This window comes from Microcaecilia unicolor, chromosome 7 (genome assembly GCF_901765095.1).
Source record: "Microcaecilia unicolor chromosome 7, aMicUni1.1, whole genome shotgun sequence".
Lineage (NCBI taxonomy): Eukaryota > Metazoa > Chordata > Amphibia > Gymnophiona > Siphonopidae > Microcaecilia > Microcaecilia unicolor.
The window spans coordinates 258,773,797-258,787,035 of record NC_044037.1 but is presented as its reverse complement, the minus strand read 5'-3'; the positions used below and the strand labels follow the sequence as shown (position 1 = coordinate 258,787,035).

The 13,239-nt window shown below is 41.2% G+C and overlaps 1 protein-coding gene across 2 annotated transcripts in view; it reads right to left on the bottom strand.

Annotated features, from left to right (window-relative positions):
* The window catches only part of ZEB2 (zinc finger E-box binding homeobox 2), a 277,673-nt gene that overhangs the window by 49,313 nt on the left and 215,121 nt on the right, over nucleotides 1-13,239 (bottom strand). For both annotated transcript variants that reach the window (XM_030208898.1, XM_030208899.1), the window contains one exon: nucleotides 10,570-10,641. In XM_030208898.1, the coding sequence (XP_030064758.1) occupies nucleotides 10,570-10,641 (72 nt within the window). The remainder of the gene's footprint in view (nucleotides 1-10,569; nucleotides 10,642-13,239) is intronic.

Genomic DNA, 13,239 nt, shown 5'->3' with positions numbered 1-13,239 from the left:
CAACATACCATTAGCTTTAAGTGCCAGATATTAGCAATCATACATACAATCAGTTAATTCACACACCAATGAAAAACCCTACTTCTCACAATGACCCTCACAAACTACTACTACTACTTGTCATTTCTATAGTATGCACTGTATATAATATATGCAAGTATTTTCTCTGTCTTTAGTGGGCTCACAATCTAAGTGCTCTTTGTACCTGGGGCAATGGAGGGTTAACTGACTTGCCCAGGATCACAAGCAAGCTTATTTTTGAACCTGATCGCCGGCCATTTCCCGACATAAATCGGGAGATGGCTGGCGATTTCTTAAAAGTGGTGAAATCAGTATAATCGAAAGCGGCATTTTTGACAGCATCGCCGCTTTCCCGTCGCTTCGCCGGTGAAAGCTCAAGGGGGCGTGTCGGTAGCTTAGCGAAGGCGGGACATGGGTGGGCATGGACGTGGCTACCAGATGGCTGGCTTTCGCAGATAATGGAACAAAAAAAAGCGGCATTAAGCAGTATTTCGCCAGGCTTACTTGGTCCTTTTATTTTCACGACCAAGCCTCAAAAAGGTGTCCCAACTCACCAGATGACCACTGGAAGGAATCAGGGATGACCTCCCCGTACTCCCCCAGTGGTCACCAACCCCCTCCCACACTAAAAAACACAATTATAAACATATTTTGCTAGCCTCTATGCCAGCCTCAAATGCCATACCCACCTCCATGACAGCACAATGTGTTCTATCCTCTGACAGCCTTTCCTTGGTTGTGATGTGACTCTCTGGTGAGTGTGACACCTTTTCTGTTAGGTGCACTGCAGAGTCACATCAGCAATGCATTGTGGTGGGTGTAGGGTAGTGGGCTCTACTCCCATGGTGCTTTTCCCCCTGCTAACTGGGTCAGAGTGTGCCCTGTTTTGTTTCCGGTAGTCCATGAGGTAGTGGCCATTTTTGTAAGCCAGTTTTAGATCCCTTTCATGTGTTACCCACGTTACAGAACTTAGTTATTACCTTGAATGTTGCTGACAGAGGGCATTGTACACCAATCTGCCAGTTCTGACCTACTGCTAATCTCAGTACCAGGGAGACTCTTTGCCAGTGGGGCACAACCTCTGATCTGCAGTTAACTGTGAGTAAACGTGCTTATTCAAATAAAGGACGTTTTCACAGAGATTAGTCTTCAGGTGTCAACTGGTGTGCCAAGGTTATACAGCAGCAACAAGTCCTAGAGGCCTGCGTGTATGCAGGTCCCTGGAGCACTTTTAATGGGTACTGCAGTGTACTTAAGGCAGGCAGACCCATGCCCATCCCCCTACCTGTAACACTTGTGCTGGTAATGGGAGCCCTCCAAAACCCACTGTACCCACATGTAGTTGCCCCCTTCACCCCTAAGAGCTACGGTAGTGTTGTACATTTGTGGGTAGTGGGTTGTGGGGGGGGGGGGGCTCAGCACCCAAAGTAAGGGAGCTATGCATATGGGAGCTTTTTGTGAAGTCCACCGCACTGACCCCTAGGGTGCCCAGTTGGTGTCCTGGCATGTGAGGGGAGCCAGTGCATTACAAATGCTGGCTCCTCCCACGACCAAATGCCTTGGATGTCGCCGGGTTGGAGATCGCCGGCATTTTTTTCCATTATCTCTGAAAAACAAAACCGGCCATCTCAACCCCGGCGAACTCTGGCATTTGGCCGGCCTAAACCGTATTATCGGAAAAAAAGATGGCCTTTTTAGGATTCCAGAAACTTTGTAAGATCCAGACTGTCTGGTGATTTCAAATTATCAATATCACCCTCTTGACCAGTTACTCTCAATCCTCTAGGTACATAATACATACATTTAATATCTGACTCTAGAATAGGTAATTGCAAAGCATCCTTCATATACATCTTAAAAAGTACCATGGAGGAAGGAAAGTGAGTAACTGGAAAATTCAGTATTCTCAGATTATTTGCTGTAGCAGAGTTTTCTAAATTCTGTAGATGAGTATGCATCAAGAGGCTATCCTTGACTGATGAAGCAAATACTGCCTGACAAGAAGCCATTTGAGTCTCTAATTTCTTGATATATTTTTCAAAAGTATTAAATTTTCTTCATATTCTGCCAACTTGTCTGCAGACTCGAGTAAATTTACTAAATGTGGTCAAGTTATCATGCAAGTTCTTATCCAATCTTGTTGTAGACTCAAAAACATCCTTCAAAGAAATATCCTTGTTAGACTTAGAAGAATCAGTCAGAGGTTTATAAGAAAATGTCACAGGAGTTGGTACCAAAACTCTTCTGAAGGTTCCCATTTAGATCAGCCAAAGTAGTAGTAGTAGTAGTTCTAAAAGGCAATTCAGAAGTGACTACTGTATTCTCCTTCACTGGAGCACTGCTACCTTCTGAAAACAATGCTGGTGGTGGGAGTGGGGTAGAAACCATTGCTATCACTGGTTACAAATGGAGGTCCGTAGGACCATTAACCACTACTGGTGGTGGAATAGCCTTCTTTCCTCCTCCCTTTCGCTGCCCCATCAGAGCAAAGCAGAGTCCCATACTCCATACTCCTTAGTGGCTCTGAAGGGGTGGGAATTGCCCCTTTGGTCACACCCCTTCGGGAACGTGACCATAGAAAGTTTCACCTGTAAACAGGTGGAACAAAGCAGGGCTTCCGATGTCACCAGGTCCCAACAAGGCACCCAAGCCAGTGCTTGCAGCTTCACCAAGGCTCTCAGCTGCTCCTCAGAGCTGTGGAATGGGCCGCTTGTAAATAGGTGGAACAAAGTGGGGCTTCCAATGTCATCAGGTCCCAACGAGGCGCCAAAGCCAATGGCTACTACTTCACCAGGGCTCTTAGCTGTTCCCAACAATGGAGTTTTAAATTGAAAACCGTAGTACCTGATGGCCTGAGAGTGGGAAGCACTTCTTCTAATCTTCTTAGTCAGTGGCCTATGTTTAATTTTACACAGAACATTGATTAGTTGATAGCACTTTGGCATTTATTTTACCCTTATTGCCAGTTACAGTAAAGTTCCTCTTCTTGACGCAGCTTGGTAAAACAAGGGGGCCCTTGATGGGGATAAAGCATCTGTGCTAATTTTGGATTGGTGGATGTCTGAAAAATTTTCAGCATGATTTTTTGAGATACAAATATAGCAATTCACCTAGATAGATAAGCGTTGGAGTTTTGCACTTTATATTTTGCATAGTACTGTGGAATTTAGTAGATTATGCATTAAACACAAGATTAGAGTTACCAGTTCAAAGATATGGCATGCTATTTGTTTTCTGCATAAAAAGACTGTTTTTTTGAGTAGTGGTTTTTCTCCATAAGGGAGTTGTTTTCCACTGCTGTTTTCTTTTCCAGTTAGTAAAAGAAGCCAATGATAGTGAACCCATTATGGGTTTGTTTAAATGTCTAGGACTTTCCTTGGGGAGTTGAGGCTTCAGTATTTTTATATTTAAATTAGAAGTTGATGCAGCAATAGCACCACATTATCTTTGCTGGTTTGGAGCAAATATTGAATTTGGTCTTGCTATTTAAACTTTGCACCATCACTTTTAGAATAAAACATGGATTAGCTCCAAATTATCTACGTTATCCATCCTTTTCTAAAAGTCTCCGCATGAGGAATAATTTTTTGTTAATTTTCCCCTCTACAAATAATAGACGTTATAAGAGACCTTATTCTACATGTTTTCTTTATCAAGCAGTTACATTCTGGAACTCTCTTTAGGAGATAAGGAAGTTACCTTGATATATGGCAGGCTATTTTTAGAATGGAGGGCATACTCCATGGGACGTGCACTCAGTTGTGCACCTTTTCTCTAGAGATGGTATTTTCCAATGTAGATTTGAATGTTTCTATGATAGATGATCTTTTTGTCAACTTTAGAACCTGTTCTACTTCAAATATTAAAGATTCCCTTATCTTGCATTATATGCTTGAGGCAAAAAAATCTGAGATTTCTGAATTTTCCTCTAGATCTCTATTATCACCTGAAGTGTTAAACATTTCTGCATATAAAACATTGTCCTTATCAAATTTTTACCCATTAAACACTGGCTTGAGTCTGAAACTCAAGAGAAAGTAGTAGATGCTCTTAGTCTATAGAACTTTGACTTTAACCAGGTTTTTAGAAAGTTCCAACAAATTATTCCCTCTAAAGTAACTTTGTTGCTTTCTGAAGTTTCTTTATAACTATTTGATTTCCTACCAAGGCTCTGATAATATGTTTGTGGATGCAATTCAATTGGAGAGGTTTCTAGATGAGCATAAGAAAGAGTGACATACTGTGGTCATGGGAGAATAATGGGGACTATGATCTTAACACTGTATAGATGGGGGGGGGGGGTCTTAAGTAATTTATTTATTCCCCTGTTTTGATTCCTTTTTCTACTCTTATGAAACCACAAATTTATTCTGAATGTGGGCTTATTAAGGATGGGCGGTCATATCAAACAAATGTCATTGCACTATTTGCACATAGCACACCCTGGGGCCCTTTTACGAAGCAGCAGTAAGCCCAATGCGAGCTTACTGCTCGTTAAAAGGGAAGTACCGCCAGGCTACTGCAGCAGTCTGGCTGTCGTTCCCTTACCCAGCACGTGCCATTTCCATTGCTGCCAAGATATTTCAATTTTTGTAGCGCCGGTGTGTACCCGGCAGTAATTGGGCAGTGCCGCGTGCTGCCCAGTTACCACCAGGTTAACATGGGAGCCCTTACCGCCACCTGAATGAGTGGTGGTAAGTGCTCCCCCAAAATGACCATGTGGCAAGTGCTTCACTTGCTACACAGCCATATCTTGAGAAAAACCAAAGACCTGCTTTTACCTGCTGGGGTAAAAGGGGCTCTCGGCGCATGTCGAAAACACTTGCCGATGCCAGCACAGGTCCACTTTTGTCACAGCTTTGTAAAAGGACCCCCCTATTCTTAAACAGTGGCATTATGGGCCTTATTCTATAAAGGTTATGCTTCTAAATTTACGTTCCTAAAATGTATACTCCTACATTTATGAGCATAATTTATGCTCCTAAATTACTAGCATAATCTATGTTCCTACACACATTTAAGAGCATAAATTACGCTCCAAAATTGGGAGCATAAATTTAGGAGCAAAATTTTAGGAATTTTAGAATATGCCTAGATTTCGGCACAGATCTCTATGCACGCTATATAGAATCCAGTGGATATCCCCTGGATTCTATATAGTGCACCTAGAGATCCGCACCATAATCCAGGCATATTCTATAACAACGTGCATAACTTAATTGTCTTAACAAACTAATCAGTGTTGATAACAGCACTTAGCAAGCAATAATGAGCACTAATTGGCAATAATTGGCAATAATTAGCATATTCTTTAACACAATGCACCTAACTTCTAACACATGCAGGCAAAAAGGGGCATGGTTATGGGCAGGGAAATGGGTGTTCCGAAATTTACGTGCGTTGTTACAGAATATGGCCTATGTACCAGGATTTATGCCACATTTTCATTGGTTTAAATGGAGGTGCATAGTTGTAGGCACTGGGATATCAACAAAGTGTATTCTATATACCATGCTTAAATCTAGATGCCGCTTATAAAATTCACTTAGGCAGAAATTTTTTCCACATGGATTTTTTAAGTACCATATATAGAATCTAGCCTTATATGTACATAGTGTGTGCTCTTTCCCGATACTGTGGGCATGTGTGATGGTTCATGCATGTGTAATGGTTTGTGCAAGTGCACCTTATCAGAAAAGAATGCACACTATTGTCTAGATTCTATTCATGACGCCCAAAAAATCAGGGCTGAAAAAAATATATCTAGGTGTATTCTATAAATTACACCTAAATCTAGGCGTGGTTTATAGAATGCTTCTAAATTTAGGCATAGTTAATAAAATAAGCTGTTTCCTGTAACTATATCTACACTTTTATCACCTCTCGCTTAGACTATTGCAACTTGCTTCTCACAGGTCTCCCACTTAGCCATCTCTCTCCTCTTCAATCTGTTCAAAATTCTGCTGCATGACTAATATTCCGCCAGTGTCGTTATACTCATATTAGCCCTCTCCTCAAGCCACTTCACTGGCTTCCTATCCGTTTCCGCATACAGTTCAAACCCCTCTTATTGACCTTTAAGTGCATTCACTCGGCAGCTCCTCAGTACCTCTACACTCTCTTCTCTCCCTACATTCCTCCCTGGGAACTCTGTTCACTGGGTAAAGCTCTCTTATCTGCACCCTTCTCCTCCACCGCTGACTCTGTTCCTTTTATCTTGCTGCACCCATATGCCTGGAATAGACTTCCTGAGCAGGTACGTCAAGCTCCATCTCTGGCCATCTTCAAATCTAAGCTAAAAGCCCACCTTTTTGATGCTGCTTTTTCACTCCTAACCCTTATTCACTTGTTCAGAACCCTTATTTTATCATCCTCACTTTAATATTCCCTTATCTCTTGTTTGTCCTGTTTGTCTGTCCTAATTAGATTGTAAGCTCTGTCGAACAGGGACTGTCTCTTCATGTTCAAGTGTACAGCGCTGCGTACGTCTAGTAGTGCTATAGAAATTATAAGTAGTAGTAGTAGTATATTTAGTTGTGGCCATTTATACCGACTAAAACCTGGTGTAAATGCAGATGCCTAAGTTATGTGCAGAATGGGCATATTCTATAATGCTGAGCATAAATTCTAGAAATGCTCACAACCTGCCCATGCCCCTCCCATGGCCATTACCTTCGTTTCAGATCTGCATCTTAGAACTTACACGCATCACTTTATAGAATACGCTTATAAAGTTGTGTGCGTAAATTCGAATTAATGCCAATTAGTGGCAATAATTGCTTAAGTGATAATTATCAGCTCTGATTCGTTTATTAAGCCAATTAAGTTGTGCACCCAAAATAGAATATCACCAATTTTGCACGTGCAACTTAGGTCTCACTATATAGAATTTGGGGGTATATGCATATAATGTCTGTATCAAACAAAAAGAAACAAAAAAAGAAATGAAATGAAACTAAAACAAAAATGTTCTGGGTGCTCATCCCTAGGGCTTATTGACCTTTTAAGTTTATTATTATTATTTTTTTAACATTTCTTTTGGAAGTTTTCCTCTTGACATGTCATTTTCCTTATCTTGATCTTGGAAAAGTATTTTCAAAATCTAATTAAATAAAAGAATAAAGAATTCTGTTTATTATTACCATTTGAGTTCTTCCCACTCAACCAGTTTCTAGCCCAGTCAGTTACTTTAGGAACCTATAGTTAAGGTTTCAGTTCATTTATAAGTGCCTATGTGAAACCATGTTAAAAACCTTGTTGAGATCTAAGTATACCACGTCTCACATGATCCAACTCTATGGTCACTCAGTCAAAGAACTTGATTAGATTCATCCGACAAGGCTGTTTTGGACCCTGTAATGCACTGGATTCCTAAAACTACACTCTCCTCTGTTTTAGCAGTGATTCCAATTATTTACTCACCGCCAAGGTCAGACTAGATTCCAGCATCCTCCAGGACCACTCACTGCTCTAAGGAAGCATTGAAAAGATCAAACAGCAGGGCCTCCTCAGTTCTCCAACTTCCTTCAATAATATCAGATGTAAAACATCCAGCCCTATCAATTTTTTTAAACTTTTCCTTTAGAATAGCTTCTTATGAACATAGTTTCCTGATAATCATTCAAGTGTACTCCAACACTTAACAACTATTCATTACGTGCTGTGTCAACCTTTTCCTTTCCAAATCTTAAGGGGATAAAATCAAGGAAACTCTTTGGTGCATCTTTTGCTTATTAAGCAGCAAAGAACGGGAAAACTTTAACAGCCTGTATTTGCTCTATTGCAAATTACCACTTATTTAGAAGAGCTTTGAAGACTTTTTTGTATCAAAAGTATATTTTAGGTAACTGATGAAGCATGAATAATGGGAATCAAATTTTTTTAGAGATAATTTAATTTGTAATTTTCCAGTATTTGTAATTCATGGTAACTGTGATCAATTTTCATTTATTTTGTTAACCACAGTGAACCACTTTTGGAGGTGTTTACGTTATATAAGAACCAGATTATGTTATGTTATTTACTTTCCTATTTGTATCTGTCTTCTATGTCTTACTTCTGGGTCTTCCACAGTGAACACCAAACAGAAATATTTGTTTAAACAATTCCACTTTTTCCTCATCACCTTGGAGTTTCACAGTGACACTTTTGCACTTCTTTCTGTTACTAGCCAACCCTGATTTTATTGTGGGGCCCTTTCACTAAACCGTGTAGGTGCCTATGCGCACCCAACGCACACCAATTCAGAACTACTGCCGGACTACCGCATGGCCCGGGCAGTAATTTCATTTTTTACATGTGTCCAGTACACGCCCCAGAAAATATATTTTATTTTCTGGTGCGTAGCGCTAACCGGATGGTAATTGGCATTGTATGAGCGGATGATTACTGCCCGGTTAACACGTGAGAACTTACCACTAAGTGAATGGGTGGCAGTAAGGTGTATGGGTGGCAGTAAGGTGCCAGGCCCAAAATGGGACGCAAGCCAATTTTCATTTTAGCGCACCTCCATTTTCAGCCAAAAGAAAAGGCCTTTTTTGCAGGCATGCTGAAAAATGGACCTGCACGCATCCAATAAGCACATCTACAGCGCAGTCTTTATAGAATCACGCCAAGAATGTCTTTAATCGGTGCTGATTTTTCAGGTGCAATATATAGAATTTAGCCCTTTGAGCATTCACAGTGACTGCAAAATTCTGACACATTGTTAATTGTATCATTTGATAGGCATAGCCTAACGGTTAATGCAGTGGGCTTTCAGCCTGGTGACCTGGGTTCGATTCCCATTGCAGTGACCTTGTGACCTTGGACAAGTCACTTAACCCTCCATTGCCCCAGGTAGAAAAACTAGACTGTGAGCCTTCTAGGGACAGAAAAAGTACCTGCATATAAAGTGTACAGTGTTGCGTACATCTAGAAGCGCTATAGAGATGATTGGTAGTACTTTTCTGAGTTTTAGCTTGAACATTTTTAATGCACAACAGTCACTAGGTAGTAATGCTAAAATGTCAGTAACATCAATAAAGCTTAAGATAATTCAATGTCTTTTAATAGTAATGTCTAAGTATGATGACTAAATAAGTACGTAAAATTTCTCATTGAAATTCAAAGCGGTTGCTGAGAAAATTTCATAAAAACTCTAGGGGGGTTCTTTGTTTTTGCCTCACCCTGTATGTGTGGATCTACTTGCCTGGATAGTTATCTGGACCCTGTCAATGAGTAGTAGCAGCACCTGGAGAACTCCCAGCTCCACACTGGCTTTTCCTCTGGATCACCCCGTCACTAACCGGAGTGTGCTGTGGCGGCCCTTGCCAATACTAAGTAGCAGTCTCCAATTAAGTGCCATTGAATATCAGTGCCAGACCCGGTCAGTGTGATTTAACCAGATGGGAGCCATCTGATCCTGTTAAATCAATGCTGAATATTGCTATTTTCTCTTCTCTTTTTTTATGAGACACTTTTCCGCCGGATTCTCTATAGTGCGACTTAAGTTGTGCATACAAAGCTGATTGTATTCTGGATTTGCGCAAGCAACTTAATTAGTTGACAAGCCGATCAGTGCCGATAATTGCCAATTAACAAGCAATTATGACATTAATTAGAATGTACGCGCACAACTGTCTAAGAGTATTCTGTAATGTGATACATGTAAATTCTAAGTTGCACAGTTGAAAAGGGGGCATGATCATGGGCGTGAAATGGGTGGATCATGGGCATTTAAAAAAAACTATGCGCGTTGCCAGAGAAAATACCTGATCCACGCCTAATTTAGGCATTGGCATTTACACCGTTTTACTTGGTGTAACTGCCCATGACTAAATTTAATCGCATAGACGGCGCTTGACGTATTCTATAAACTGTGAGGAAATTTAGGCATATTTTTTGGCACCAATTTTTTAGGCATGATATCCAAATTCTAGCCCCTTACCTTTCATCCTTCCTTTTGCTATGCTCTGCTTGTTCCCAGCTGGGCATGGTCTGAATCTCAACTCTGAAGGGTACAGAAATAGGTGTACAAAGCCTGCACCCTGATAAAATATATTGCAGAACAAAACAACTGGAATATCTTCTCATAGTAAAGAAAACAAGAAAAGTATGCTGTGGTCCCAATATTGTATAGACTTCACGAAATTTCATTGCTTTTTTTTTACTTCTAAATTTCCTCTGTGCAGGATAACTGGTAAATAATGTACATAAATCAATGGAAAAAGTTTTGTTTAGCAGCCCCTGCTTTTGAAATAAGATGAATGCGTTCTCAATAAAATTGCACCAACTTTTGTAATAAAACGGCTTTTAAAAAGTATTATATGTGAGCATGAGTCTGTATTCTTGGGTGTTTTCCAGTTGTTTTCCGATCTGTCTCTAGGTATAAGCAGAATATGAATTTAAGGCAAGCAGCTGTTTTAGTGAATCCTCTATTGGGAAGACCACCAATAGGAAGGATGAAAGCATGAAGATAAGTCTTATAGCATATGAATTACAAGTTCATTTTCAATTCATCGAAACGTTACTCATGTTGACGCCTTTTAAGTACTAAATTAATCTTACCTGTACCATTGTTCCCATTGGTCTGAAGAGTGGCTTCAGGCCCCATGGTGTCAAATTCTTCCTTCATTTCATCTGTAAAACACCCAAGCAAACAAATTTTTAGCATTGCAAATCACATGAGAGCTTGCAGAACCAGTGAAGTGCAGTAACAAGAAAGATTCTTGTGAAGGAAACAGAATAGGCTTGTTGTAAGCCTTGACACATACAATGGCTTTGTTCTGGCTACTGAATGAATCCAATTGTGCAGTCCAGACAAGAACTCATTTACCTTACACATTTCAGCCGCTAGTAAAAAGCCAGAGGTGTTTATGTGGGCTTTGTGATATCAGGCCTAGTGAGCAACAGGAAAAAGAAAGTTCTTTTTGTTTTTTCAGTACCCAGTCAACTGTGACTAAATTATTTGTACCTGTGAAGAACAGGCAGATTACTTGCAATGATGGTAAACATGGGAGATAAGTTCACTGGGGCAGGAGAACATACCTCTTGCTGAGATCTCACACATACCATTTTTTCCCCTTCAGTTTTAAGTGCAACAGCTTGGAAAGAACTGTATATGTGCATACAGGGCTTTTTTGAGGGGATACTCAGGGGTGCTGAGTACCGACACCTTTTCTATTGTCTGCTAAAATTGACCTATGGTCCCCAAGTTTTGATGAAAGAGCTCAGGCTCTACACACCAATTCTGCCTTGTCATAGACTCTGTGAGTGGTTGCAGGGGGCCTAGCTATTGTGGGGTGGGTCCAGTGGTGTGCTGGAGCGGGCTCTCACGGGCTCGCGAGAGCCGTTTGTTAAGTTTTTAAGAATTTTGGGAGCCGGTTGTTAAAGTAGGCCTCCCCATGGCTACTTTAACAACTAACTCCCAAAATGTGGGCTTGGGCCCTCTCCTGAATTCTCTTTTACTTTGCTGGCAGTGATGCTGGCCCCACCAGCCAAGTAAATAGACTGCTGCTGCTCCCTGCTCCTTGTTTCTGACTCTGAGCATCAGGTTGGGACTTTTCATGCAAGCGCAAGAAGGTTCCATCATGCTGCTCAGAGCCAGAAACAAGCAGCAGAGAATGGTTGCAGTCCATTTATTGGCTGGTGGGGCTCGGCAAAGGTATGCCTAGCGTGCCCGCACAAGGGAGGGGAGAGAGAGGCATGTATTCCCCCCCCCCCAAAAAAAAAAAATTCAGGGCCGGCTATGCCCGAAGAGAGAGCCCGTTGTTAAAAATTTACCAGCACACCCCTGGGTGGGTCCCTCAGTGATCACCCCACCCCTGAAGGGTGGCCTAGCATTTGAGTACCGGCAACCTTTTTCTAGAAAAAATGCACTGTGTGCATAACACTCACAAATGTCTCTCCCTCTCTTTGTTGCTGCAGAATTGTCTTTCAATTGTACTAGTGTCCTACTAGAGGTAAGGCATACTTTTGCCTGTGCAGCTGGCATTATATACTTGTATGAGACTGGTGTATGAAAACCCAGTCAGAGAGTACATAAAAATCATCCAAAGAAAACCATTTGAAAAGCAAAACTGTACACCCGGCCAGGGAAGACTGCTTCCTAGACCTAGCTTCCTGCTTTCTTTGAGAGGCATTTTCTTAAGGATATCTTACATCCAAATAAAAGCTGCACACACACTACAATGAGCCATTGTCAGAAAGCATACACAATCAATTGAAGTAGCTCTCCATAGCGATAATTTTTATCTCTGCCTGCTGGAAATTAGAGCAAGGTATTTCCGAGAAGGTCAGTACTGAACATAAATATAGCTATTGTGTGTATTTCTTCCTTGCTCATCTCATGTGATTTCTTGTAGTGAGAAGTCACAAGAATCATAAGTTTTCCATCTGAGGCATACTAACCTAGTCACCGCAAGGAAAACAATTTATAGCCTCGTTTTTTTTTTTCCTCTTTGCATAACAGCAGTGCATGTTCAAGATTTTTGCTGCACTTCCTTCCTGGTTGCTGTTTGCATATAAACTCTGATTGCTTCCCGAAATTATTCAGAGCTCACAGCCCCAGTGTGCTTTTTCTCACCGCGTGCAGGTTGCAAAAGTGCAAGCTGCTGAGATTTTCTTCTTTAGCTAAAAAAATTAAACTTCGCCTACCTGCTGGCCAAACCAACCCAGGTCTGCCAGCCTCAGAGTTTCTGAGCAGGGGCTGTCACTCCTCTGTAACTAATGTTTTATTAAGCGTGCGCAACAGGAATTTGTTCAAATGGGCACAATAAATCTCCAGACATGAGGTTAGCATATATTCTGTTTGAACTGATGATGTGTTACTTTGTACTACAGTACCTACCCTTTTTTTTTCCCCCAGAACACATCAGACAAAACACAAGGTGGGGGATTTCATACCACATAACGTATTTATTTTCAAAACACTTGTGCAAGTTTGCATTCTCCAGCTACCCTTGAGACAAGGATTTGTAAAAATAAAGAGCACTTTCTTCCTGAAGACGAAGAATCCTTGAATAAGCACAAAGAGGCCCAAAATGCAGGTGATTTATTTAAGTCTGTGTCAATGATAATGATGTCATGGTTTCCAGCACGCTGTGTCCACCCCATTGTGGGACGAAAGAATGTCAAGGACAGTTCCAGGCACAAAACTTTGATTGTGCTGAAACCGGAAAGGCACAGTTAGAACTCCAGTGCGCTCTTCAGTTCAAAACCTGCATCCTGCAGACAGAG